Below are 26,830 nucleotides of genomic sequence, written 5' to 3' on the forward strand. Positions count from 1 at the left end.
TGAGAATAAGTAAACACGTATGCCTAAGAACCTCCGGTCACCATCTGGGTTAAGTCCCACGAGGACCTCTGATTTGAGCTCCACTCTGACCTGAGCCCAGAGCTCCTGAGTTTAGAGGGCTGAGCTCCTCCTCTGTGCTGCCTCCTGCTCAGCTGTGACACCGTGATAGCATAAGTGGAGCACTATTAGGGCCAGGCCTTAGCCTGCCTTTTGGGTCCCATGTGGTCTGAGGTTCATGGTCCCAGCAGGTGGGGTATGGGACAGGACCCACAGAATGGGGACCAGTTACCAATGTGAGAGTCTAAAAGAGTGAGGGGCAAGGCTACCTCGTCACGAGATGCCGTGTCGATTTCTGCAGCCAGTGACTGGGCTTTGGTCTGGGTGGCAAAGAGGTTCTTTGCCTCGTACAGGCTGAGGCTCAGGATCTGCCCATTTAAGTCGTCGTTCTGATCCCGCAGCTTGTGGTTCTCCTGTGGCAACAGAACAAAAGCAACCTGAGGTCTGGGAAGCAGCCAGAGGCTGCTGGAATCCACCTCTCTCAACTGTGTTATGTCCTGAGCCTGCCTGGGAGAAGGAGAGCACAGAGGTCTCTCCCCCTGTTCTGTGGGAAGCACTCACTGACCAGCTCAGCGCTCAGCATGCAGTCCTGGACCTGGCTGAGGGAGGAACTATTCTGGATTCTCCATGCAAGGAGGAGGGCTCTTTCTGCAGCCAGGTTCTGGAACCTATTTCAAGATGCCCTTGACCCTGAAGGCAGCTGATACTACAGCTCTACAGGTGCCCCCTCCAATTTTTTATTTATTTTTTTTTTAAGATTTATTATTTATACAGTACTATGCCTGCATCTATGCCTGCACGCCAGAAGAGGGCACCAGATCTCATTATAGATGGCTGGGAATTGAACTCGGGACTTCTGGAAGAACAGCCAGCGCTCTAAACCTCTGAGCCATCTCTCCAGCCCTGTCCCCTCCAATTCTTGCCAATAGTTCACCCCAGAAACCTGGGAGCCCCTCCTGGGTGGGTAATAGCTAGCTGTACTGCAAGAGATGGCCACCAGGACTTTTGCCTGGAAAAATGGGCTCAGGTGTGAACCGTGCCCAGCTTCCAGTGCAGAGGCCCAGCTGAGTTTGAACCTCACTCCCTTCTTTAGCCACCGCCCCTTCCTGATCCTACGCATAACGACAGGATGACGGCGCACTATGAGAAGCAGAATCTCAAGACTTAGGTCTTATTTGCCAGAGGAAAGCTGCTCGCCTGAGCATGGGATGGGATGATGGGCCCTGGCAATCAGGTAGCTGAGAACAGACGGGAAAGGCAGCAGGGGCTGGGCTGCTGCCCGAGAACCCCACGTGGTTGGCTGGCCCAGCAGCCTCTTCAAAGCTGCTGAACAGTGGCTCTAAGGCCTACCTGCTTTAGTCGCTTGACCTCATGCTCAAGTTCCACCTCCCGGGCTCTGGCGTTGAACTCGCCGAGGCCAGATGAGTTGCGGCCCCGACCTGGCCGCTCGCAGTCCAGCTTGTACATCTGCAGGTGCTCCAGCTCCCTCCGCAGGTCCTCGATGAGCTGCGGGGAGAAAAGCCTCAGCCAGGCGCAGCAACAGCACCGAGGGCCACCAAGCCCTGGGGGCCCCGACGACTCACCTCCTGAGTCGCCTCCCGCTCCTTCTGGAACTCGAGGCGGTTCTGCCGCAGCTTGTCCATCATGCGTTTGTACAAGTCCATCTCATCCTTGAGTCTCAGGCTGGTGTCCTCCAGCCGGTCTGACATGCGTTGCCGCTCCTAGGGACAGGCAGACCCCGTCAGGGCAAGCATCTGAAGGGGGACCTTAGACTCCGGAGGACCTTAGCAGAGCAGCTACCCTGGGAAGTGCCCTCCCAGAACATTCTAGAAACACAGCAGGAAACGCCCAGGCCCCTGATGTCCTTCCGTGGTGTCAGGTAGAGCCCGAGAAAAAGCTGTTTGTCCCAACAGAAGCTAAGCCCACCCTCTAAAAAAAAAAAAAAAAAGGCATTTTACAATGCGTAATGCAGATTAAATTTTCACTGTAGAAAACTTGAAATTTTGTAAATTCAGAAGTGAAAGTCATTATTCACTTTTCCTTCCTTTTTAATTAATTAAAAAAAGAAAACTTGCTTCTGTTTATCTTTAAGACAAAACTCTTCGATCATCCTCGGTTGGCCTAGTTCATGATGTAGCAGAGGATGACCCCGAACTCCTGATGGTCTTGCCTCACCTCCCGAGTGCTGGGATTACAGGTGTGTGGCACCATGCCCTGGCACTTCTTCTCTGCAGGGAAATCGTGAGTTCTCCACAGGTGACGACCCGAAGGCCCTGAGACAGCCATCACCTCTCTACGAACCCAGCATCTTGCTGGGACCCGACGCTCACCTCATCCAGTTTCTCGGTCTGTGACTTGAGTCGAGTTACCGTGGTCCTCAGATCAGTGTTTTCTTCTTCTAACTGCTGCACCCTGGGAAAGGAAGACAGCCCAGATCAGAGAATCTGGAGGAGAAATGACCTCACAGAGAAGGCAACTGGCAGCTGGTCTCTGCTTCCAGGAGAAAAGAAACTATCAACTGAGAGTGACATTGAGACAAAAATAAATAAATGTCTCACAAGATAATTCAGGTCCAGCATCCCTGATCCAAAGATCCAGAGCTTCTAAACAAAGACATGATGCCACAAGCCAAATGCCATATTATCATGTAGCCAGGAGTGATGGTGTCTGCTTTTAAACCCAGCACTGAGATGCAGAGGCAGGAAAACCTCTGTTGAGTTGGAGGACAGCCTGGTCTATATAGCAAGTTCCAGGGTAGCCAGAGTTATAAGACGGAAATTTAAAAAAATAAATATAAATATCTAAGAATAAAAAAAGCCAAATTTTATATGCAAAATTCCTTTCAGGTTGTAGGTTACTTTTTAATTTTGTGCATGTGTACAGGGTGTGTGCATGTTCCTGCGGGGGTAGTTACGCATGTGCCACACTGCACGTGGAGGCACCTTCACCTTCACCTTGTCTGAGATGGGATCTTTCACTGGTTCGCCAGGCCAGGGGACCCTCCACCTTCAGGGGGCTCTCCTAGCTGCCGCAGAACACGGACTGCAGAGACACACTGCTGGGTCTGGTTCGATGTGGGTTCTGGGGACTCGAATTCTGGGTGGTAAGCACGCTACCCACTGAGCCATCTCCCCAGCCCTATAAGCTATTTCAGAAACAAAGAAGCCGGCCTGGCAGTGCAAACCTTTGATCCCAGCACTCCAGGCAGAGGCTGGTGGATCTCCGAGTTCAAGGCCAGCCTTGAACAGATTTAGTTCTAGGACAGCAAGGGTTACCCCTTGGCTTAGGGAGGTGGGGGAAGAAAGAGGGGGCGAGGTATGTCATGCTTAGATGGGTCCCATTTCCAAGACATGTATATATAAATATGTATTTCAAAATTTGAAAAATTCTGAAAGCTGGCCTCCACACACACACATGCATACATGTAAACACACATGTACATACACAAAGAATCCATGAAACAATGAAGAAGAGGGTTTCTTCCAGGAGGAGAACAGTCCTATGACTGGAATGCCCGGGGCTCTCTTGTTAGTATCTGTAGTCTGAAGGCCATGGTCATATTTACTCTCTCTCCTCCAGCTCTAGCCTTCACCTGGGATCTCCAGTGCTCACTGCAGCCACTTCTGCTTCAGAGGCAATAATCCTCTGTGGGGGCGTTTACAGACAGCTGGCCTGCAGTGACCCCACTGCACTGACTGTTTACAGGCAGGTGAGGTGGCCACCAGAACTGTGCGGAACATTTGATTCTGCAGCACCCTCAACCCCAGCTACTGTCCCATTCTGCAGAGGCTTTTCTTGACCTTAATGAGGTCCTGGGGTACTTAATGAGGTACTGGAGACGAGGGCCTGAGACTGTGAGTGCCGTCCATGCCTCCCCATGAACAGCAACCCCTGCAGTTGAGGGGACAGAAGCAGTTAGACTACTCTCGGAGCCTGGTGTTCTGTGTTCCTGCATCAGGCCCTGCTCACCCGGGTCCTCTCCCCTCTCCCTCTCTGGTCCCAGACACCTTTCTTAAACCCATCGCCATTAAAGCAGGAGTCAGTAAGCTGAGCAGATCTTAGGATCTCAGCCCCAGAGCCATCCGTAAACAGCCTCTTCTAGAGCAGTGGTTCCCAACCCGTGGATGGGGGGGGGCATGGGTCATTTATCAGACATCCTGCATATCAGACAGTTACATCATGATTCTCAACAGTAGTAAAATTACAGTTATGAAGTAGCAAAAGAAATAGTTTAGTTGAGGGTCACTACAATATGAGGAATTATATTGAAGGGTCGCAGCATTAGGAAGGTTGAGAACCACTGATCTACACCAGAAGTCCAAATTTAGCATGAGACACTCTCAGGGAAGGAAGGAGTCTGGGAAGGGGTGGGGGTCAGGCCCAGGACAGTTGGGAAGTCTCCTCATCAAACTGCACTGGGTTAGGAATCACCCAATCCCCTGGGCTTGTCTGGACCAGTCCCTGTCCAGTATCCTCCGCCGCCGCCCAGGCTGGGCTTTGCGCCCTCTGCTTAAACACCTGGGGCCCAAGGATCCAGGGCAGTGGCTGCTCTGCCAGAGGCCCCAGCAGTCCCGGCAGGACCACAGCTGCCTTTCAGTACACACTGTTCACAGCTGTGGGGCAGGCAGAGAGAGGGCGGGAGCGAGGGGTTACAGAGTTGGTAACGCCAACGTGACCAGGGCCAGTGGTGCTCCTCCTGCCCCTGGGCTTGGCTTCCAGCAAGGATGAGGCAGTACCAGTGCTGGCCATGGAACGCAGGGCCCCAGACTCAGTTTACCCATGCTCAAATTCAGGAGAGAATCTGACAGCAGGGGGAGCTCCAGGCCTAGAAATGAGACTGCCTTCCTCTGCCTGCTTCCTCAGCCCAGCCACCAGGGCTACTGTGAACTTTCATTCTGCTTTAAAGTATCTGACGTAGAAAGGCTGGACTGATAGGCTCAGCTTTACCACAAACACTTGGGGACAGCACTAGCCCAGGGCCACCAGGGCAGAGGGGCACAGAGGGGGGGAGGGGGGTGACAGCGGGGTGTAGAGGGGGACAGGGGGTGTAGAGGGGGACAGGGGGCGCAGAGGGGGCGGGGGCACAGTGGGCAACGGGGCACAGTGGGCAGAAGGCCTGGTGCCCACCTGGTGTTGAGCAGCTCCAGCTCAATGCCCTTCTCCCGCTCCAGCTTGCAGTAGACCTCACGGTGCCGTCGGGCTTCCTCCTCCAGTGCCTGCTCTGCTGTGGTCTCCTGATCCTTCACCATCTCCTCCAGCTCATGCACCCTGAGGTGGGGCACAGTTTTCAGTCAGGGTGCACTCTCATTCCATCCAAGAAGGCCCAGACCCCGCCAGAGCTGCTAACACATTCAAAGGACGGCGGAGGGTTTGCCAGGCCGACAGGTAAATCAGGGACACTGTGACATCTAACGAGAAGTGTGTCAATCACACTCAAGGGAGAAACAGATCCAGTGAAGAAACTCCAGACAGGAGCAAAGCCACACAGGAGACAGAGAAGGCAGCGGGCCTGACCACAGCTATACACATGGCTTCTAAGTCTTACCCTCTCTTTTTTGCTGACTTCCTGCCCTGCACCCTCCACTTACTTAGGTACATCCTGGCAGATGACCATAAGAAATCCAGAGCCAGAAAAAGGTCACACCCCTCTGTGACTACTGGAAGCCCTACAGTTCACAGTCCTTCCACCAGGCTAAGCTGGGTCACACACAGAGGAGGAAGGGCTAGACCTTCTTGCTTCTGGGGAGGTGAGTCAGCATGGGGGGGCATCCTTCCCAATGCCTCCTCTCTGTCCGTGCCATCACCACAGCCAGCACCACCTGGGCCCTCTCTCCCAGGGACATGTCACAGGGGCATGTTCTCAGGAAGGGAAGCCTGCTCTAGTCACTCGATGCCAGTGGCTCTCAACCTTCCTAATGCTGCGACCCTTTAATACAGTTCCTCATGTTGTGGTGACCAGCTACAGAAGTATTCCGTTGCTACTTCCTAACCGTAATTCTGCTACTGTTATGAATCTGAATGGAGATATCTGACATGCAGGATATCTGATATGGAATCCCTGCAGAGGTTTTGGCCCGCAGGTTGAGAACCACTGTTCTTAAGCAGTGGGCCTCAAGCTTGGGGCTCTACACCCAGAGCAGGAACTATCAGATCTGAAACCAAGGCAAGTGCCTCAGAGCCGGGAAGACAGAGGGGCCTCTCCCTGGCAGAGGGGGCACCCCACCCTCCCCCAGGCCCCCCTGCACCTGACCTGTGCACCAGCTGCGTATTCTCCTGCCTCAGCTTGCTCTTCAGGTCCCCACTGGTCAGGCTGTCATTCTCCAGCTCTGTTACCTTTTTTTCCAGGAAGCTCACCTGCAGCATGGGGATGGGGCGGCAGGATTAGGCAGGGTAGAGAAGGCTTTTGAAGCCACAGAACCGAGAACCTAGAAAAGCTCCTGACAAGGGCCTCCAAAGGACTATGCATAACTGAAGAGTCACATTACAGAGGAGGGGGCATTTGGCCAGTGCCCCTCCCTGCCCTGAACTCCTAGGTGGGTGTAGGTCCAAGAACCCAGAGAGCAGCCGGGGCACCTCCCCCCACTCCCCCCATCCCAGGACCGTGCCGAGTCCCAGGGCTCACCTTCTCTGTGATGTCATTGTCACAGGAGTCGATGCTGTCACGGAACAGGTCCTCAGTGCTGCCGTTGCTGCTGCTGAAGTTGCTGTTGTGCATGAGCTGCCTGTGGGGGCGGAGTACACCTGCCTGCTGAGCCTACCACAGCCTGGGGCCCCAACTCAGTGCAGGGGCTGCCGGAAAAGAGGTCACAGGGGCAATGCTCCATTTGACCTTCCGCCTAAATGACTGTCTGTGCTAAGGATGGTGGGCAGGGGTCTCCCCAAGCCCAGGTCCTGTGTGGAACGGAAGGCATCAACAGACATGGGTGGGACTGTGATTCTCAGAACACCCTAGAAGGCCCACTAAGGCTGAAACTGAGGATCAGAAGATGCTGACCCTACTAAGTGGGGACATGGTGGCAAGGGCAGGAAAGGGGCTATACTTGCCCTTACTGTTGTCTCCTCTGCTCAGCTGGGGAAGCAGTCACTTGGCTACATGCAGGGCACGGGCTAAATCTGGGCTGCCGCCATGGAGCCCTGGCCCCGGGACAGCAGAAGCAATGACGGTGGAAAGCACTCGGCTCTATGTCTCCCAAGAGGCTCTTACCTTCCAAAAGCTGTGCTTGAGATCTTCCGATTGGGGCTAGAGAGAGAAAGGGGGCGGGGAGGAGATAGTCACTGAACAGAAGGGCACTGGTCCGTATCCACACTTGCCCACCGCGAGGCACTAAGGAATAATGGGATGAAGGGACATCATTCCTCAGCCTGGTGCCGAGGTGCTGCAGGACCACCCCAGGACCAGCCCTGCTTGGCACCTCACCACACAGCAGGGCGCTTGTCCTGACCGGGCCCCGCCCCTGGGCTGCGGCCTCACCTGTTGGCCTTCAGGTTTTTCAGCCGGGCCTCCAGGTCGTTGAGCAGGTTGATCTTCTTGCAGCACTGAGAGCAGTACACATCCAGCAGCTCACTGTTGTAGGCGTGCCGCATCCTCCTCGGGGTCTGCCCCGCGCTGGACCAGAGGCGGGGGGAGGTCATTCTCTGTGCCGCTGGCAGGCTGCGCCCTGCCCACCCCGCTGAGCTTCCTCAACCTTGGTCCCCGAGGCTCCCATTTCTACTTTGGGGTAGAGGGATGGAAATAAACCAGAACATTCCTTCCCCGGTTGTCAGAGAAAGCAGGGGAAATGAACCCAATCAGCAGATAAGGCGTACTGAGAACTAATGTCACAGGAAGCGATGACTCAGGCAGGTAGAAGGGGCTATAGAAGGTCACTTGGAAGGGCCCCTTAACACTGAGGTTCTAGGAAGCAAGATGACAAACACTCCCTGCAGGGTGTGCAAACCCCCAGACCAGTTAACTGTTTCTTCTCCAAGATAAAAGGGGAAGGGGGAGGCCTGACCCCCTTGCACCAAATCAGGATATGAGAAGGTGGCCCCCCACATGCCAGTAGAGCCATGTAGCCCTGGACAGAGAGAGGATGTTCTTTGCCCGTCTGACCCACTGGGATGAGGCTAGACTGGCCTTTTCCATGGACTCCAAATGCCACCCAGAGCAAGGGACCACCTGGAAGACACTGAAGATCCCAGATCTGAGTAGACGTTGGTTCTGGTCTCATCATCGGGGCAGGGGCTGCTGGGGGCGCAGTCCACGTCTTCCCCCTCTCCATAGTCTTCAAACTGCTCCTCGTTGCTGATGAGAGAGGCGGTGGAGTGAGTGGAAAGGTCTGACGTGGTCATGGATGGAGTAAGGACGAGGGACCTGAGGGCCATAAGCACCCAGTTAGTGAAGGGCTGGGGCATGACCTGCAGGTTCTGGGGGGACCAACCTGGCCCGGCAGACGGCAGGAGCCTGCCTACGTCTACACCTTTTGACTTCGGGGACCTCATCCTAAGGGGAACATCTCACATAGAAATTTCCTCCATTAAGAGATATGCAAATTGTGCCATTCCCAAACAGCAAAACACTGGCTACGTCTTCACAGTTTAGCAACAGCTAGATTAAAATTACATTATAATTACAGTCAGAATATGTTATCACTAAAGCAAATCATTATTCAGAATATGTTATCACTAAAGCAAATCATTAGAGTATCAAATGATTGTTGAAAGGCTTTCACAAACATTGGCAACAAGACCAGAGAAATAAGTATCAATGGTTAAGTTAGATACAAACTCTGAGACTTAGTAATTTATAAACTTATTTTGAGACAGGGTCTTATGTTGAGAGTGAAGGTGCACACCTTTAATCCTGGCACTCAGGAGGCAGAGGTAATTTTATCTTTATAAATTCAAGACCAGCCTGGTCTACACAGATCACTCCAGGCTGGCCAGGGCTATACAAGAAAGAAAGAAAAGAAGAAAAGAAAGAAAGAAAATAAAAGAAAGAGAAAGAAAGAAAGAAAGAAAGAAAGAAAGAAAGAAAGAAAGAAAGAAAGAAAAGAAAAGAATGGAAAAGAAAAGAAAAGAAAAGAAGTAGAAAGCACAAATAGTAACATGGTGGCAGAACTTGGGTTAAGGGTGTGGGTTATTTTCTCCCTTCTCACTTTCCCCATCTTTTCCAAATTTTAATTAGCTCTTTATTTTTAAAATTTTATTATTATTGTTATTATATTGGGGGGCACACCCGTGCCATAGCCCAGGAATGGAGGTCAAAGGACAGGAGCAGAAGCTCTGCTTTGTCTGCAGCATCCTCCAGGCCAACTCGCCTGGGAGATGCTCCTGTCTCCACAGAGTGCTGGGATTACAGGTGCTCACCACCACATCCAGCTTTGTAGGTGAGCTCTGGAGCTCAGACTAGCCACGGGCAAGCACCTCTAGCCACTGAGCTGGCTCTCTAGCCCTCACTAGCTTTTTAGCATGACAGTGAGCTACAAGGTGAGATTCAGCCCCCAATTTATAAAAGGGCATTTCTAGCCCCAAGATGCCCAAGTATTCTAAAGAATACCTGTCAGAGACCCCGGACTCTAGGACTCATGGGCGACCCATGTGATATAGGAGGCCTGGTTGGGGCCATCTGCCACCTGACAGCAAGAGAGGCTCAGCTTATAGGCTGCCCATTTCCCAAGTGACAGATCATGACTCCCCAACCTCAGAGAGTCCACAATCAGAGTGGGAAACTTGGAAGGGCGGTGGCAGGGGCATTGATAATGACACATGACCTGACACATGGGATGGGCATGCAGGTTAGTTCTCAAACATGGCCCCAGGGAACCCCAGGATCATAGCACTAATGACAGGGTCCCCTGGCATTCATGCTGTCTCCCCTGGGGGGATGAATGGCTCACACTGCTCCTTTCCCCCTCATAAATGTCAGCAGAACTTCCCCAGGGCTGAAGAGACTGCTCAGACTGCTCAGAGAATACATTGCTCTTAAGAGGAACTGTGTTCAGGTCCCAGTGAAAGAATCAGACTAATTTTGTAACCTATGTTTCTTTTAATTGCCTTATAACTTATATTTGCAAGTTTTAGGCCCATGTTAATTAAAGCCTCTTAGTGCTTCTCCAGAGAGCTGAGGAATGTAAAAGTTCCTGACATTAGCCATCTGTGAGGGCAGAGATAAGGAAGAGAACAAGCAGAGATCTCTACTAAATGGAGAGAAAATCACCGGCTAGTGCCGGTGAGATGGGCTTTGTTTGGAAACTGGGCCAAATGGCCCCAATCCTTCTCCTGACCTTTGATCCAAAGCCTGTAACCCCCACTCCTCAGAACAGACATGGGATGAGTTAATCACCCTCCCACATTTAACTATGGATGGCAGGAAATTCCAAACTGACTTGAAGATCAGATATTTACGACAGGGCTGACTGGACCTAAGGGTGACCAGAACTAACCAATTACTTTAAAAGTCAAACACCTCATCCAATCCTAAATCACCAAGAAGCAACCCCAGGAGATTCCCGCCTTGTGTCTTTTAAAAACCTAAGGTCTTTGTCTCCCGGTGCTACTCCTAGCTGACCAGCAGGGGTGACCCCATTACGCAATGGTCAAGAGTAACCTCTTGCATTTTTTTGCATCGATGGATGATTAGTTTCCTGAGTTCTCTTCATACCTTCTTATATTTAGGCTCTTGTTGGCCCTAACACCAATATCTGCAAATGCCCCTACAAACTCACACTCTCCTTTTTTGGGCCTCCACATACCCAAGTGCACGCGTACAAGATTAAAAAATGTAAGTAAGTCTTAAACCCTCAGGCAAGAGCGATCGCTTGGTGATGAGGAACACTTGTTGATCTTGCAGAGGGCCCAGGTTTGGTTCCTAGCATCCACATGATGGCTCACAACCATCCAGAATTCCAGTTCTGGAGAATCCAACACCCTCTTCTGCCACGTGTGAGCAACAGGCACACATGGTACATACATGTGCACATATGTGGTGCATGTATATACATGCAGGCAAAACATTCATACATATAAAAATAAATCTAAAACCAAGTCAGATGTGGTGGCACATTCCTTTAATCCCAACACTTGGGAGGCAGGGGCAGGCACATCCCTGAGGCTAGCCTGGTCTACAGGGTGAGTTCCAGGACAGCCAGGGCTACACCAAAGAAAAGTGTCTCAGGGGGAAAAAAATGTTGGCAATTTCATTTGGTTCAGCCACTGCTAAAGCTCCTTATTCTCCCCTCTCTTCCCCCTCTTTCTCCCAAAGAAATTCCCTTTTTCTGATACCAAACTAAACATCAGCACTGCTGCTCTGCAGAGAAGTTAGGCAAATGTTCAGTCTCCCTTTCCCAGTGCTGGGACTTGAACCTATGACTATGCTGGACAACTGCTCTCTCAATGAGTTACATACACAAGCCCAGTCCACTCAGACCTCACCACTGTCTTAAAACACTTCTGATGAGAGCATATCATCAACACCGAAATACAGACTGCAGAAAGTAGCCGGAAAGCAATTTAAACGAGAAATCCCCACCTCCCCAGCAATCATCAGCTCAATCTCTAAGATCCTTTCCTGGGCATTTCATAACACATCTTTATAAGCAGCTTTTCCTTTTCTTCCCTATTCTTTTTTTAAACACAGGGCTGGGACCACCATCTACTCAGGGCCTCCCCTACGGCAGGTTAAGTGATCCACCGCTAAGCTATGCCCTAGGCCCTGTACCTACTTTTTAAAACTAACCAAGATCACACATCCCAAATCACGGAGCGGTCATAGAAGTGGAGTTCTGAAAACTATTCATGGTGGTGCATGCCCTTAATTCCAGGAGACAGGGGCGGGCATAGCTCGGTGACCTCAAGACTAGCTTCGTCTACACAGCAGGTTCTAGGCCTGTCAGGAAGAGAGTGAGACCCTGTCCCAACCTCCCCTTCCCTGCCAGCGAGAGTTGACTTTTGCACAGCAGCCTGAAATCCCAGATTTACCCCTCCTATGCAGAAACCTATGACCCTCGCAAGGAGTCACGTGTACTTTCTGGGGATACCTTCCAGGACCTGCAATTCTGGCCCTGGGGCCACAGCCGATTCTGTTCACTCACTTGTCCTCAGGCAGGAACAGGGCCCCCAGCTCAGGCTCCTTCTCCTCGCCAGAATTCCTGACAGATCCCTCCGGGCCCTGGCTGCTCTCCATGGGGCTGTCCATGTCTAACTCCTGGGGTCCCTCAGGCAGGGCCACTGTCATCGCTTCCTCCTCGTCTTCCTGGAAGAAGCCGGGTTCCCTGAGGAGGAGCTCGCCATCAGCAAAGGTGGAGCTAGAGATGTCGCTGCCCTGGCAAAGACAGAAGAACGGAATGAGTGCGGCTGGCTCTCTGGAACTCAGTACTTACCAGTCTACAAGAATATCTGCAGGGACTGGGGGTCAGGAGGGCCAAGAATTCGACGCTAGCTATGAAGAGGGCCTCCCCTGGTGGTTGACTCACAAGGGTTCAGAAGGGCGTCTCCTAGGCTGAGCCACCCATAGAAAAGGGACACAACCAGGTCAACTACCTTCTGAAGACCACGTGCGCTGTGTAGCCCTCATCACGGTCTACACAGAAGGCCATATGCCTTCGTGACTTGGTCATCTGTCCTGAGGGTGGACCCACCCTCGTCTGCTGTCTCCTGAGGCAAGATGGTGCAGGCGAGGTCTGCACAGCCAGGGGGTTACCCTCCAAGGCCCTGGACAGCCTTAGGACCTCAGCACCCTGTTCTGTAAAGCCAAGAGCGGCTGTGGGCCAGGTTTGGTGTCACACACATTTAATCCCAGCATCGGGGAGGCAGGAGGATCTGGTCTCTGAGTTTGAGGCCAGCCAAAGCTATACAGTGAGACCTTGTCATCCCCCCCTAAAAAAAAACAAATATAAAAATGACAATGGACTTTTACAGGAACTTTGTGTTCACTAAATATTTCCTGCTTGCCTATGGCACATAGTAGGTACTCCCAGGACTCAAGGAGGAAAAGGCAGGAAGGAGGACTACTGTAAGTTTGAAGTTAGCACAATTTACATAGTGAGTTCTAAGCCAGCCAGGACTACCCAGTGAGACCCTGCCTCAAAAGAAAATAATAATAGTAATAATAATAATTACTATTACCTAGCTACCTACCTACTTTTTTTTTTTTTTTTTTTTGCCTTAAGCCAAGTTGTCAGCTTTCCTGCAGCTGTTTCCTCAAAACTGAAACACCCTGTCTTCCAGGTAACCTCCTTAAGACAAAAGGTAAACTCAAAACAGTTTCAGGAACTCCCTTGAAACTGACCAGATTCTCTCAGCCCCTCCCTCCCAAGACGGCTGACAGGCACTCTCAGGCAAGCCGAGCTCAAACAAATCTAGACCAGTCAAGCAGCCTAAAAGAAGCAGCGGCCAGTGGGGCTGCCTGGAAAAGGCTTAGGCCAACTGAGGCGCCTGGAAAGGACACTCCCTAACCTACTGAGCTGCCTGCACACTCCCTAACCTACTGAGCTGCCTGCAGGCCGCGCTGTGTGCTCCAGGTTCCCAGACTTCTGTGAGCAGTATCCTGAGGTGCACTTTGGTAATATTCCTCTGATGACCCCAATGAAACTCACTGATTCACTAGATTTGCTGGTGTCTGTATCCCTACTTTGGTCTGTCATGGGCTCCCTATTTGAAGTAAGTAGACAGGAAAAGTCTATCACACACCACCAGCCAGGATCTCTCTTGCTGACATCATCTTATAGATTTCAAGGCTGGCTTATTTAACCTAACGTGAGGAGCAGCCTCAGCAAACCATCTCCTGGGGCGCTTGGCTTTTGAGAGGGTGGGCACTCCCAACAGCTCTACCAATCCTATGGCATACTGTATGTCTAGGGCTGACTGAGAACTCCTCCAAAGATGATTTCCCCCAGATCCCAGAGCTGCCAGAAGCATAGCTGTGAATGCCTCACACGGTCTCCACAAGAAAAGGTCCGGGACACCAGAAGCAGCCACTTGAAGAAAGGCTAGGCCTATGCCCTGAGGAGACTGAGGGGCTATGCAGAGAAAGCGAGAAGCAAACTTGGTTCCTGCCTATGCCAAGACTCAGTTAAATACAGATGGACCAATGAAATCAGCCCTGGGCAATCCCAGTGGCAGAGGTCAGGCGGTGAACTATTAAAGCCATCCCAGTGTTCCCAGGGTCTTTCTCAGCTGCACATTACTAACCCAAGCACACACGGCTCTTAACTCACTGACCCTCATACTCTCGGCATGCACGAAGCTCATGAAACAACGGACTCCAATGCAATGGAGCAGCCGCAGAATAGCAGAGCACGGTGAGAGTCCACGCTGTCCTACTTCTGTTTACGAACACCCTGGGATGGCTGTCTTTATTCCCATTTTTCTGACGGGGAAATAGGAGCTCAAAGAGTGGCCTGCCAGAGTTCTCTGTCCTGGTAGGCTGGGCAGAGGGCCATACCTGCTTCTGGCAGCCACACACTGTTCCCTTTGCCACTGCTACCCTCACACTTCACTGGCTTTCAGAGCTGGGTGTGACAAGGAGGTGAGTCACGCTTAGAGACCAGAGATGCTGGCAATGATGCCCGGGTGCTCCTCCTAACGCCAGCAGTCCACGTGCACACTGCCACTCCCACGGGAGATGCTGCTTAGCACAAGGACACCCGGGGGTGAGGGGAGAGGAGGTGGCCCTCCAGGGAACACCACGAACACCCTATGCCATCCCTACTATGAAGACCTGCAACCTTCACCTGACCAGAGAGGCAGGGAGCGCATGCCGAGCTGTCGGGAATGCCACCCGCCATTAGCTACCCTTTCTAGATGGGAAACACAGCCCACAGCACACAGGGCTCATCCAGTCCTTCACCCAGCACCCCACAGCAGCGCTGTGGCACTCCTGTGAGCCACACAAGCTCCTGTCAGTCACAGGAAAGACAGAAGGAAGACCCCAAGCGTCCCTCCCACCCCAAGCCCAGATGACCCTCCTTCCAGGTGGACTTTTGAGCAGAGGACACACCTGTTTGCCCTTCACCTCTGTCCATCTCTCACGGCAGGTCCCTGAGAGTGCCATGAGGTGTACAGGGCAGCATGTCTCCAGAGGCCTAAGAAAGAGCAGGCTGTGAGCAGGCAGCAGACGCGGACGACCAAGTGTGGGCCTCCATGTGCCCCCGGCTCTGTGTCCACAGGTGCACGCCCACACGCTCACTCAACAGCATCTCCTTTTAAAATTAACTTCTTCCTTTATTAACACCTTTCCATTAAACCCACAACTGTTTGAATAAGGCAAGTGAAAATTTTAATTATAACTTCGAAATGAATTCCTGCAGCTTCCTCCCAAATTAAAGTGGCATAAAGTCAGCAACAGGAAGAGTGAGCAAGCTGGTACTGGTCCCGTGCCTGTCCCAGAGCAGCCCTCCTTACCCTGCTCCGTCCCACAGGCCAGGCCCCTGGGGAAGAGTGAGGGCAGTGCTGGGCCAGCGGCTCCCACCCCAGACACCTTAGGAAGGCAGGCAGCTTTGGAGGTACAGACAGACGAGGCCTGTGCCCCTCCTCTCGGGCAGGGAGAGCCAGTCACACAGAAACCTCTTCTGAGCCAGCCACGCTCCTCTACGACTCTGACATTGCACAGGAAAGGGAAGCATTCCCTTGTAATAAAACCACTCACAGAGTTCTAGGTGGTCCAGGATATGGGCTTTCAGAAACTCTGGGCCACCCTCCGTTGCTCAGGCCAGGGCCCCAAAGAAAAGAGAAGCTGTTTCATGTGGCTCTGGGCAGAGGCTCCCTCGCTGCATGCACTCGGGAGCTTTGGGGACTGTGTAAGAGCTGAGGATGAATTGCCTGGGGATGCCACGCAAACTCTACTCAGGCTGATGCAAGTTACAGGCCTCTGTGCTGAACGTATGCAAGGCTGATGTCAGCAGCCCCCAGAGGTCAGGGTCTCTCCCAAAAGTGCTGTGTGGGACAAGACGAGGGCCAACATCGTCATCATCCCACCTGACCATCATGCTGGCTGGAGATCCAGAAAGCAGACATCCATGGTACTTCATGGTAGTCAGGACCCATCCTGAGGGCTGGCAGGGCAGGAAACGGGTGTCCCAAGAGGCTGAGTTTCCACTGCGAAATACCAATACCCAGAGCAGTTTCTGAGACTCTAGCCCTCAGAACTTTGTCTTGATGACCAGTGTGTGTGTGTGCGTGTGAGTGTGCGTGTGCGTGTGCATGCGTGCATGCATGTCTACCTAGAGCATCCAGTTGCCCTGGCATCCAGCACAGGCCCAAGCCTGGAGCTTACAGAGACCTCCTCAGTCTGTACAGAAAGGCTATGTCTGGTCATTAAGAAGCTTCCGGGAGTGAGTGCCCTTAGCCGGCAGTATGGCTGTCTGGGGATCCCTCTAGCTTCTCAGGCTTCTGTCCCCAAGGAGGCAGAGGTGACCCTAAGTACAGAGCTCCTGTCCTTCTAGGACACAGGGACTGTACTCCCATGAGCCACCATGGCTTGCTGTGTCCAAACTCTATCAGGGAAACTTTTCTTTCCCCATCCTTGGGGTCTGAGGGGTGAAGGAAGATAAAGGAGATGCAGGGTGCCCCTGTGTAAGCCCAGTGGACCTATGTGGCTGGAACCAGCGGAGGGCACAGCTGTAGAGCCTGGCAGTCAGTCCTGGTAGACAGGGCTGCTCTTGAGCCCTGTGTTCCTGGACAAGAGACCACCTCTATGAGTCCCTGGGATTTCCCCTGGAGAGCAGGGACTGTCATTTCTGCCTTCAAGGCTCCCTGACAATTTATACAAATACCAGTTGGCATCTGCAGCAGCCTGAAGTCAGGCCTGGCCTGGGGAGAGGCTGGAGGCTGTGCGCTCAGAGCCTAGGCTATCCGACCTGCCTTAAGTCCTTGGCTGGTTGGCTAGCAAGATCCTGACAGGTATATATGGTTGGGCCTGGGGATTAATCCAAGGACAGATTAATCTGCTGGAGACAGCCCAAGCTCAGGGAAATAGGACCTAGCCAGCTGCATGCCCTAAGTGTGCCCACCTCCACCCTGTCCTCATCTGGGGATGGACAGAGCTGGCACCAGCTGGGTTGCCAGCAGGCACACAGCCTGCCTGGGAAGCCCCTCTCCAGTCTCAAGAGCTGCGTTCACCCGTCAGTAGGCCCCACAGCCAACCCCCTTCCTCTGTAGGAAGCTGGAAAGGGCTGAACTCCGAGGCTGCTGAAAAGACCGAGTGTCAGTACACGTGGAGGGCTGCCCAAGGCTCACAATGGCCCACTGTCCCTGCTGTGCAGCCAGGAGCTGTGTCAGGACCCAAACCAAACAGCTCCGTTCGGGCTTCACCCTCATCCACCTCTCGGGGGTGGGTGGGCGCTGGTGGTGGCAGGGACACGGGGTATGTCTCAAGGTCACACACCCTAGGTTTCCTGGCGGTGAAACAGAGACGTACAGAGAACACGGACGGTATGGACTGACTACACATTTCCTACAAGAGAAGAAAGACTAAAGCTGCGGCCACAGGGAGGGCCAAGACCGAGCCCCTGCAGCCAGCACTACAGACATGTGGCTGGTGGGGACTAGCACTGCTTGAATGAATGCAGCCGCACTGCACCACGGGACCTGGACGACCAGTGCGAGAACACCCAAGGCAGTGGTTCTCGAGCTTCCTAGGGCTGCCTGCCGCCCTTCCCTACAGTTCCTCATGCTGGGGTGACTCCCGGCCATACAAATTACTTCACTGCTACTTCCCGACTGTAGTTCTGCTTCTGTTCTGAATCAAAATGTAAAAGATCTGTGTTTCCTGATGGTCTCAGGCAACTCCTGCCACTCGACAGCCCCAATGGGTCGAGAACCACAGGCTGAGAACTCGTTATCTAAGCCTTATGCTGCCCCGAGCATGACCACTGGGTCCTCCTCACTCTCCCCTCCACCCCAGTCTATAGAGCTGAGAAAACCACAATATGAGTTAAGTGGATCGGTAAGGCACGGGCAAGGCCTAATAAATGTGAGCTACCACTGTCATCGGTGTATTAAAGGGAGGCACTCAGGGGGTTCACCTCAGCATCTTGGGAGGCTCTCCCTCTGACTGACCCCACTAGGGTGAACAGAGGGAGGCTCAGCTCTGGGAGGCCAGGTTGCTTCTCCTCCCTGCACCAGCGTCCTCTCTTGCCCACTGCCTTGGCCGGTCTGTCTGCACATTAGTCACACCCTGTAATAAGTGTTAAGATGAGATGCTGCTTAGGGAAGGGAGTCCAGGAGGCCCTGAAGCGCGGGCTCATCCACCCCCAGCCCTGGCAACAGGCTCCACTCCGCAGGCGGTGACTTGGAGCCAAACCGTAGCTCTGTGGGGACAGGGCTGGGTAAAAATAGCCTGGGCGGGCACATCTCAGCTTCCCTTGAAAAACCAGGCACCCGTGGGTACACGTGGATCCCCCGCTGCAGGGAAGAGGTGGTGGGTAGGCACAGGCCAAGCCTCACACTGGTGAAGTGCAATGGCTGTTGGGCCAGGCCAATACTGGAATCTCTTGTGTACGTGGCCAGCCAATAGCTTGGAGACATGGGACAGGCCGGGTCATGATAGGTTTTTCCTTTGTGTGGCAGGAACCTCTTCCAAATTGGTGGGGAGCTTGTGGTACTGACACCCCAAATTCAAAGAGGGTAGGATGGTACTGCCTAGAATGACATACACCCTCAGAACCCACCATGGCTTGGCTGCTCTCCTCACATAAATATGGTGACAGTGGGGCTGGGAAGCAATCCTGAGTGGCGCTTACTTCTCCTGTGGCTGCCAACCCTGCTGGAAGCCAGGCCCCGCTAGACACACACTGACCAGTTCATCAGTGGCTGCCCAGTGTCAATCAAAAGGCAAAGGTGGGACACCACGGAGTTGGGGGTGGCATCCCCACGGAAGACCAGAACCTTGACCTACTTCCAAGGCCAAGAGAACCCACAGGAGAGCTGGTCACTGAGCCGGTCACTGAGCCACCTCCACTGCTCTGAGAGTGGCCTTCCCCTGTGAGATCAAGCTCTGTATTCTGGTGCACAAGGCGTAGGTCAGAAGACAAGACAGACCACCTTGTTCCTTCCGAGAAGCCGTCCCACCAGTCCAAAGCAAAGTTTGGGCCCTGGATTCCACGTCAGCTTCTGAACTCCCACAGGGTCCCATCTTGGGTCAAGACACCCCTCGGCAGGGGTCCCTAGGTGTCAGTCTCAGTGCGGCCATTCCCATGTCGCTGTCAATCCCAGCTGGACCCGCAGGCCCAGGACGGGGGAAGGAGCAACGATCGGCATTTCCTCATTGGTTTCTTGTATGGAAGAGAAGACGGGGGTGGGGGGGAGGGAGGTGCTCAGGCAGGCTCTCTGTGGGACCTCTGGCTGGCGTTGAGCAGCAGCAGAAGAGAATGCCATGGAGGAGTTTCTCAGGCCTCCAGTGCTATATACGTAGAACACAGGCACTCGGATCTAGCCAGCCACTGCCCGAGCCACAGCCACCAACGTGGAAGCCCACGTGGCCTTCAACCATCTCCCTCCCCAGTTCCATTCAACTCCCACCTGCCGACAGAAATGGCAGCAATGGAGGGAAGGTAGACATGCAGTAGTTCCCAGAAAAACTCAGAGAGGAGACATCAAATAGCCCAAAGCAGACCCGAGATGGAAAAACTCCCCAAAGGAGCAGAGGCCTGGGCAGCACGTAAGAGCTAAGTCCATAGAGAGGGGCTGGAGTAAGGCGCCGCACCGAGGACCTGGGGTGGACCTGGGCAGTGCCTTTCTGGCCATGGGTATTGTCTGGCCCACAGCCATGTCCAACTGCCTGGAGGGCTGTGACTCAGCCAGCACCTGACCGGGAAAGCAATCAGTGCCCAGACAGACCTCTGACCCAGGCTCCTGGGCCTCTGATCAGGGGTATACTGACCGAGAGGAGACAAAAGCTATCCATGTCCTTGGCGAGGGCATATTTGGCACTGTCACGGAGCTGACTGCTGCTCCTGTTTTCTTCACGCAGGTAAGCAAGAGCCCTACCACTGAACCACGCCCCTCGCCAGCACACCAATCAAAAGGAAGCCGGCAGGGTCCTACTAATCTCAGAAGTACTTCATGAGGTAGGAGGTACTTAAAAATGATGCGGGCCCATTTACCAAGATACAGCCTCCTACATACTCATGCATCTCTCAGCAGTTTCAAAATACATACAGAAAACTTCAGAGAATGCAGAGTTGAAGCTATCTCCCTTGGGGTGGACGGAACAGGCAACGGAGGATTAGAGGGGACACCTTCAATCTGTCCGGGTCCACACAGTATACCTCCTGACAACTGCCAGGAGAGTAAAGTCAACAGATCAGAGGCTGATGGGAAACTGGATACTCCCATAGTACCAGAGAAACCCCCTCCCCACTGCTGATCAAAGGAAAGCACAAACACACACACCCCCACCAGGCCTTTGATCACGAAGCAGGCTAATGTTCCTTTAACACAGTAATCAAACAGCATCATTAATGGGAAGAGATGGACACTGGCCTCCCAAATTGGCCCACAGCAGGAGATGCCATAAGCAGCATGATGTAGTCTCAGCAAAATAGTTAATAAAATGTTTAACAGCTAATCAAGCCCTAGCAGCTAATTTATTAAATGGGGAGGAACATATCACAAATTACGTCCCCAAGGAAAAATAGACCGACCAACCGACCGACCGACCGACCGATCGATCGATCGACCAACCAACCGATAAGCAAACAGTATCTTCTATGAGGTAACTGGCCTGGTGGACCACAAAAAAAAAAAAAAAAAAAAGTCATAATGCCTCACACCTAATCCCAGCACTCAGGAGACTAAGGTACAGAGAGTACTGTGAGACTAATGCCAGCCTGGGCTACAGTGAAACCCTGCCTAGAATACAGAGAATGCCATGCAGCTAGATTAAGGAGGCAGGGGGAGGGGAGTATCTAGATCACTATCTTCTGACCTCAGTGTTCCATCCTGTCACACAGTGAGGGCATTAAACTCAGACGAGACCTGTCTCTGGTCAGGAGATCTGGAAATGTACATCTGCAAGCTGAAAGAAGTTAAAGGAAACATTTCCAACAAAGTACTGGGGGAGCCATGGAGATGGGGAGGGAAATCCAAACCCCTTGTAGAGCTGAGCTTAGGACAAGACACTAAGGCTACACTGCCTGATGGCTGAAAATGTGATTGGGTCCTGCCTTCAGCTGCTGTCCAGGGCGGACAGCGGCATCTGCAGACATCATGTAGGATGCTCCTCCTCTAGGGCGTGTAGGAAGCAAATTTTAAGCTAGAGCGCAATGGTAGGGCACTCAATTCCCCCCAGGCAGGTCCCCATATGCAGTTCAGTCTCCACAAAACAAAGCAGTAACCAAAAAACAAAACAAACAAAACATCTGACAGCAAACAGGAAAAGAGCTTGCCCTCGGTGTGCTCACCTGATTATGGGAAAGTATAAGAGCTCTGAAAAGCTTTGTAGCATTTATAAGGGTCATGAACAGCTGGGAGGCGGAGGCAGAGGCAGAGGCAGAGGCAGAGGCAGGCGGATCTCTGAGCTCAGGCCTGGCTGGTCTGCAGAGTGAGTCTAGGACAGCCAGGGCTACACAGAGAAACCCTGTCTGGGGGAGGGAGAGCTGCCAGTGCAACAGCAGGGGTGACTCTGTTTGTCCACATCCTGTCCATGGGGTTATAACGCAGATGTGAACGTGACTGGCTAACGATCGCAGAGACGCAGGCGGCCTCAGAACCACAGGCCCCGTATACACAGCCTCTAATCCTGGGGCAGCCACCTCTGCGGCCAAAAGGGCCCTGTAATTGAGCAAGACAGTTCCAGTTTCTCCACACCAGACAGTATTTCTGGCTACTTAACATCCAGAGCAGATTTCTTCCCTTTGTTGTGGCCAGGACAGGAAGGAGGGCCTCTACTACTCTAGGGACATGTGGGCACCCTGCTTAGCTGTGGTGCCAGCCTGAGTGCCTTCCTTCCCTGCCGATATGGCTGTCCAGGACAACAATAATGACTAAAGATGCAGCAGAGTCTGGCTGAATCATTTGAGAAAAATTCACAGGAGAGGAAGTAAACCCATCTTCAACCCAGGGGCTCATACCCAAGTGCCCCAGTGAACCTAATTTTCAGTAAGGGTTCATGGAGGATATCTGGTCTACCCCCCTTCCCACTTGTCAGTGTCGATGCCCTTGATTTTCAAGTGAGCATGTGGACTTCGGAGGCAAACTCCCAGGGTTTATGAAAACAGAATTTAAATTGCTTCCACATCTGGAAACCAAAGCGGCAGCTTGCCCCAAGAATTCCAGGCATGCCAGCCACGGAGCAGAGGGTCCAAGGAGGCATTTCCTGTTAGCTTGGGGTTCCTTTGCCCATCTATCTGAACCAGCACAGATCTCCCACACACATGGAGTGGGCTGGCGGGGCCATACCTGGAGAAAGTTAGGCCACCCATGGCCACCCTGCTCCACGCGTCATAGGGAACACTTGCTTTCTGATTTAGGTTTCTCCCCTAAACCCTGTAAAGAGGCATATTCTACAGAGACCTGCGTACCAAGCGTAGTCCAGGCTCCCCTTCACCTACTGCCATCTTCCGCCTTTACATCTACCAAGGAAGGGCCACATGCCTCTAAACCTGACTTCAGACATCCCACCTAAATTCTCTCCGTTTTGTTTCTGAGGTAAGACCTTGCTGTGTATGTACCCTTGGCTGGCCTGAGACTCAAAAAAACCTGCCTGCCTCTGCCTCCCAAGTGATGGGATTACAACCTTGCCACTACACCCGACTCTTAAGCTCTCAGAGAAATATTCCCCAAGCACCCTGGGAAGATTCTGCTCCCATCAATCACGGTGCTTCAGGCTCTCCTGAAAAACCATGGGCCAGGGCAACTCACGTGTTACCCTCAAAGCAAAGCGCACAGGCTACACTGAAGAACGCCCAAGGGCTCTCCTGGCTCCTGGAACAGGCAGCTATTTTGGGCTCCAAATTAGAGCTTTTAAAGACGGGGCTGTTTGAAGCAAGTGCTTAATTATTCCCATGGCCCAGTACTCCCGAGCTTGTATTCTTTCTTTCGTTGTGACGAGAGGAGCAGCACAGGGTTCAGGTGAAGACTTAGGAAGCAATGGCGGGGGGTGGGGAGCGCGGAGGGGCTGCTTGCTGTGTGGTAAGTCTCAAGAGAGGCAATGTGGAACTCCCAGAGAAACCACTGTTAGGAAGAGTCCCCAGAGGAGTGACACACAGCCTGAAACCTGATGCCAAAAGAGAACCTACCTTCCTCCCTGTGCCACAGAAACCCTCGGGCCATGGAAGGCCCAGGGAGGTGTGGGCCACTGCCCAGATGGGTGGGATGGCTGGGTAGCCAGGGGCTTTCTTCCTCTCTCATCGCAAGCAGCACCCTGTATCCTTGACTCCTCCCCTGCAGCCTTGTCTTGTTCCTCTCATCTGCTCAGGGCTCCCACTGGTGCCAGCTTGGTTGGAGGTCCTTGCTGGCCTGTGGCCTCTGCTGGTGCCCTCCCACTTTCCTTCCTGTTCTATGGCTTCAACTGGTACCCTCCCAAGCTCTGCCCAGTCAGGACAGTTAAGAGGGCATTAGGCCTGAGTACAGCCATTGCCTGGGGTTCAAAAGGCTGAAGATTCACAGGGGAGACCACTGGAAGCCTTCAAAGCCTGCCAATAGCCAGGGCTTGCTCCTCAGATCAGCAGCTAAGCCCTTCCACAAGCTCTTCTCCTGGCACACCCCAAGCTCCCATTGTCTCTCCCACCCTCCGCCTGCCCCTCCCTGTTAGTGCTAACCACTTAAAGAGGGGGAATGAGAATCCGTGACTGCACAAAAGGTGGAGAAGTCAGCTAATGGCTACCAGAACCATAAGAGAAGACAGGGAAGGGACTGAGAGGAGACCTGAGGAAATAAGGCTTAAAGCCGAGACCTTCTCCTAAAGCCTGCTTCCAGCCAGCAGCTCCCACTGAGACCCTGGCAAAGCCACATCACCTGGATGTTTCCAAGACCTGTCTTCCAGGACCTCAAACACAGTCCACACTGCCTCCAAGTCCTGCTCCCACCTCAGAGAGTAGCCCAGGCCCAGCTATGCACATTGCCTACCAGAGCCCTTGAAGGGGGAGGCCTCCACGCTCACGCTGCAGCCCAGCACCCATGAACAATGGTAACTCAGCAGGCCCTGCTCACACGGGTGACTCCACCACTGCTTCCTGCCTAGAGTTCCATCACCATCCGCTGACCCTCCTGTGATCCCTGTCACTTAGAGAAGCATGCCATCATCACAACCACAGACAATCTCAAAGCCTGGGGTCTGATATTTAGCTCAGTGAGGACTCAGAGAAGTTCCTGAATCCTTGGCAACGAGCCCTGGACAACCCCAAGTTGAACCATGCAGGCTGCTCCCACCAGTGTCGGTAGCCGTGGGACTTGGGTGGAAGGGGACAGAAACTGTGACACAGACCCAAACGTAATCTTCCTGTTGTCCCGGCCCCAGGAAACTCCGGTTGGGGACAGGTCTGAAAGAAAGCTGCTAAAGGACAGCATATGTAAGAACAAAAACTCAGGCACAGTGAGAAAGTGAGGGAAGGGAAGGTCCTCCCAAGGATTCTAAACTAGTCAAGGAGGCTAGAAAGGTGGCCCACGGATGAGGGCATTTGGTGATCTTCTGGAAGACCTGGGTTCTGCTCCCAGCACCCACAAAATGGCTGACAACTATCCATACTCCAGTCCCAGAGGGTCCAACCCCTTCTTCTGGCTTCTGCAGACATCAAGTAAGCACACACTGCAGGGACATACACGCAGACAAGACATCTGTACACATAATTAGTTCTTACTTTCACCTAGTCAAGAGGCTCTCTTCCTTGCTGCCCATGCTCCTTCGGAGCGGGGGTCAGCAACAGCTCCCTGCTCTCATTCTCCTCTCAGAGGAGTGTATAAACTGGGATGATAACCAGCAGGAACAGAGAAAGGTGACTAATCCCTGCAGCCAGTGTCAACTGTGGCTCTGGCCCCACGAATCGGGGAAGGAACCTGAGGCTCAGAGAGGCTGCCCTGCTCTCCCAGGCCCACACCGTGGCAGAGCCCACCGGGATCCCAGCCCAGTGAGCCCGGCGAGCCTGGAGTCCAAGCGTGCCCATCTCAACCACATAATACTGTTCCTCGGTCAATTCTCCTGCCACTACAGGTAGCTCTACTGTCCCTGCTCTGCAGAAACTGGGAAGATTACATAATTTCTCCAGAGGTTACCTAGTTTCTGCGTTTCATTAAATCCACGATGCCTCCGTCTTAGAAGCACTGTTATTTTAAGTATACCACGAAAGGGAAGGTGCTACCAAGTTATAACACCACCAAGCATACAACACACACCCATCTGAGGCGTTGACATGAGAAGGGAAGAAAGTGTCTCAAAATCTGGAGAGAGTGTAAGTGGGGATGGGGAGCCAGTCAGTTCTATATCCTGCATGTGCCCATGACTGTCAATGACTCCATTCACACTTTTACACAGGAGCTCTTATTGTGCATGTACCCAAGTGCGCACACACACACACACACACACACACATTCTCGGTCTCCTCCCCCCCAGCTTCGATCAGAACCTTTAAGCCTTCTTGCTAATAATTGGTACGACCAATGGGCGTGGTGGTGCACGCCTGTTCCCAGCACTCAGGGAGGCAGGGGCAGGCCGACTGCTGTGTGAGTCCAGGACAGCCAAGGCTACAAAGAAAAACCCTGTTTCAACCACCCCCCAAAATGGGTACAACTACCAACTACGCAGATATGCACAAAAGATGTGCCGGCCAGGCCTGCCTTGCAGACGAGGGCTTGCTTGGCACGAAGGCCTCCACCTTTCAAGGTTATTAACTCACTTTGCCAGGTGGACACTGCTCTGACCACCACCCACTGGACCAGCCAAGTCAGGCTGCCTGGCCTCACTTCAGCGGAGCTCAAAGTGGCCAAGCTGGACAAGCAAGTCCGGCCCTGGAAGACTACCAAGGACAGTCTCCTAACGTGGCCAGCGGCGGCACAGCCTGCACCTTTCAGCCTGGCCCGGCTCCAGACCTCCTGCGGCCTCTGCAGCTCGCCGAAGCCGCTGTGCTTTCATAAGGCGGACCGGGGGCTGCTGGGCAGACGGTGTCACTGCTCCAAGTGAGCCTTCCCCGGGGCACAGGCAGGTCATGGCTACAGCGAAGGGTGGTCGGGCAGAGGGCAGCTCAGCTCTCCCCTGCAGACCACTGCAGAGCTGTGTAGCGTGGGCAGCCTTACACCTGAGAAGGCTGTCACCTCAGAATGTGCTTTGCATCTCATTCACAGATTGCCAAGCTGGAGTCTTTAAAATGGCAAGCAAGCACTGAGCTGAGGAAAGACTTTGCTTCTGCTACTGCACAGACGCCCCTCCAGGTCCTGTTTCATCAAGACAATGCCTGCTGGCCACTCCACTGGGGACCGAGTTATCAGTCCAGAGAAAGCTCGGGAAGCCTGCAGGGTCTGAACCGGCAGTGCCTTCGGTTGCCAGGCATACCGCAAGCGCCCTTTAGGCTTTGCACTCGTGGGGTCATGAGCTATGCGCCGGAGGCAGGCACTGCTGGTGTTCTCATGCCACAGATGAGGAAGGTGAGGCATAGAATTAAACAGTCTACCTCACGCAGCGAGTTGGGGAGCCAAGAGCCAGGTCTATACTCAAGATGTCTGCCGGCTCCCAAACCTATTTTTCTAAGGAAACGAGCCAGGGGAGTCTGGGTGTTTGGGGAACAGGAACAAGGCGGCACTGACCCAGGCATTTCTGTCAGGGACACAAACAACTTCTACCTGCTCGCATCTGAATGCAGGGACT

General features: G+C 53.1%; 1 protein-coding gene across 5 annotated transcripts in view; it reads right to left on the reverse strand.

Annotated features, from left to right (window-relative positions):
* Positions 1 to 26,830, reverse strand: part of Rab11fip4 (RAB11 family interacting protein 4) — a 109,390-nt gene that overhangs the window by 12,468 nt on the left and 70,092 nt on the right. For 4 of the 5 annotated variants that reach the window (XM_021630968.2, XM_060387179.1, XM_060387178.1 and 1 more), the window contains 11 exons: positions 12,129 to 12,358; positions 8,216 to 8,410; positions 7,529 to 7,663; positions 7,262 to 7,297; positions 6,680 to 6,779; positions 6,308 to 6,411; positions 5,185 to 5,325; positions 2,388 to 2,469; positions 1,641 to 1,778; positions 1,408 to 1,563; positions 327 to 470 (listed from right to left, as the gene is read on the reverse strand). In XM_021630968.2, the coding sequence (XP_021486643.2) occupies positions 327 to 470; positions 1,408 to 1,563; positions 1,641 to 1,778; positions 2,388 to 2,469; positions 5,185 to 5,325; positions 6,308 to 6,411; positions 6,680 to 6,779; positions 7,262 to 7,297; positions 7,529 to 7,663; positions 8,216 to 8,410; positions 12,129 to 12,358 (1,461 nt within the window). The remainder of the gene's footprint in view (positions 1 to 326; positions 471 to 1,407; positions 1,564 to 1,640; positions 1,779 to 2,387; positions 2,470 to 5,184; positions 5,326 to 6,307; positions 6,412 to 6,679; positions 6,780 to 7,261; positions 7,298 to 7,528; positions 7,664 to 8,215; positions 8,411 to 12,128; positions 12,359 to 26,830) is intronic. The other variant, XM_060387177.1, reaches the window with a different exon arrangement.

Source organism: Meriones unguiculatus, chromosome 7 (assembly GCF_030254825.1).
Source record: "Meriones unguiculatus strain TT.TT164.6M chromosome 7, Bangor_MerUng_6.1, whole genome shotgun sequence".
Taxonomy (NCBI): Eukaryota; Metazoa; Chordata; class Mammalia; order Rodentia; family Muridae; genus Meriones; species Meriones unguiculatus.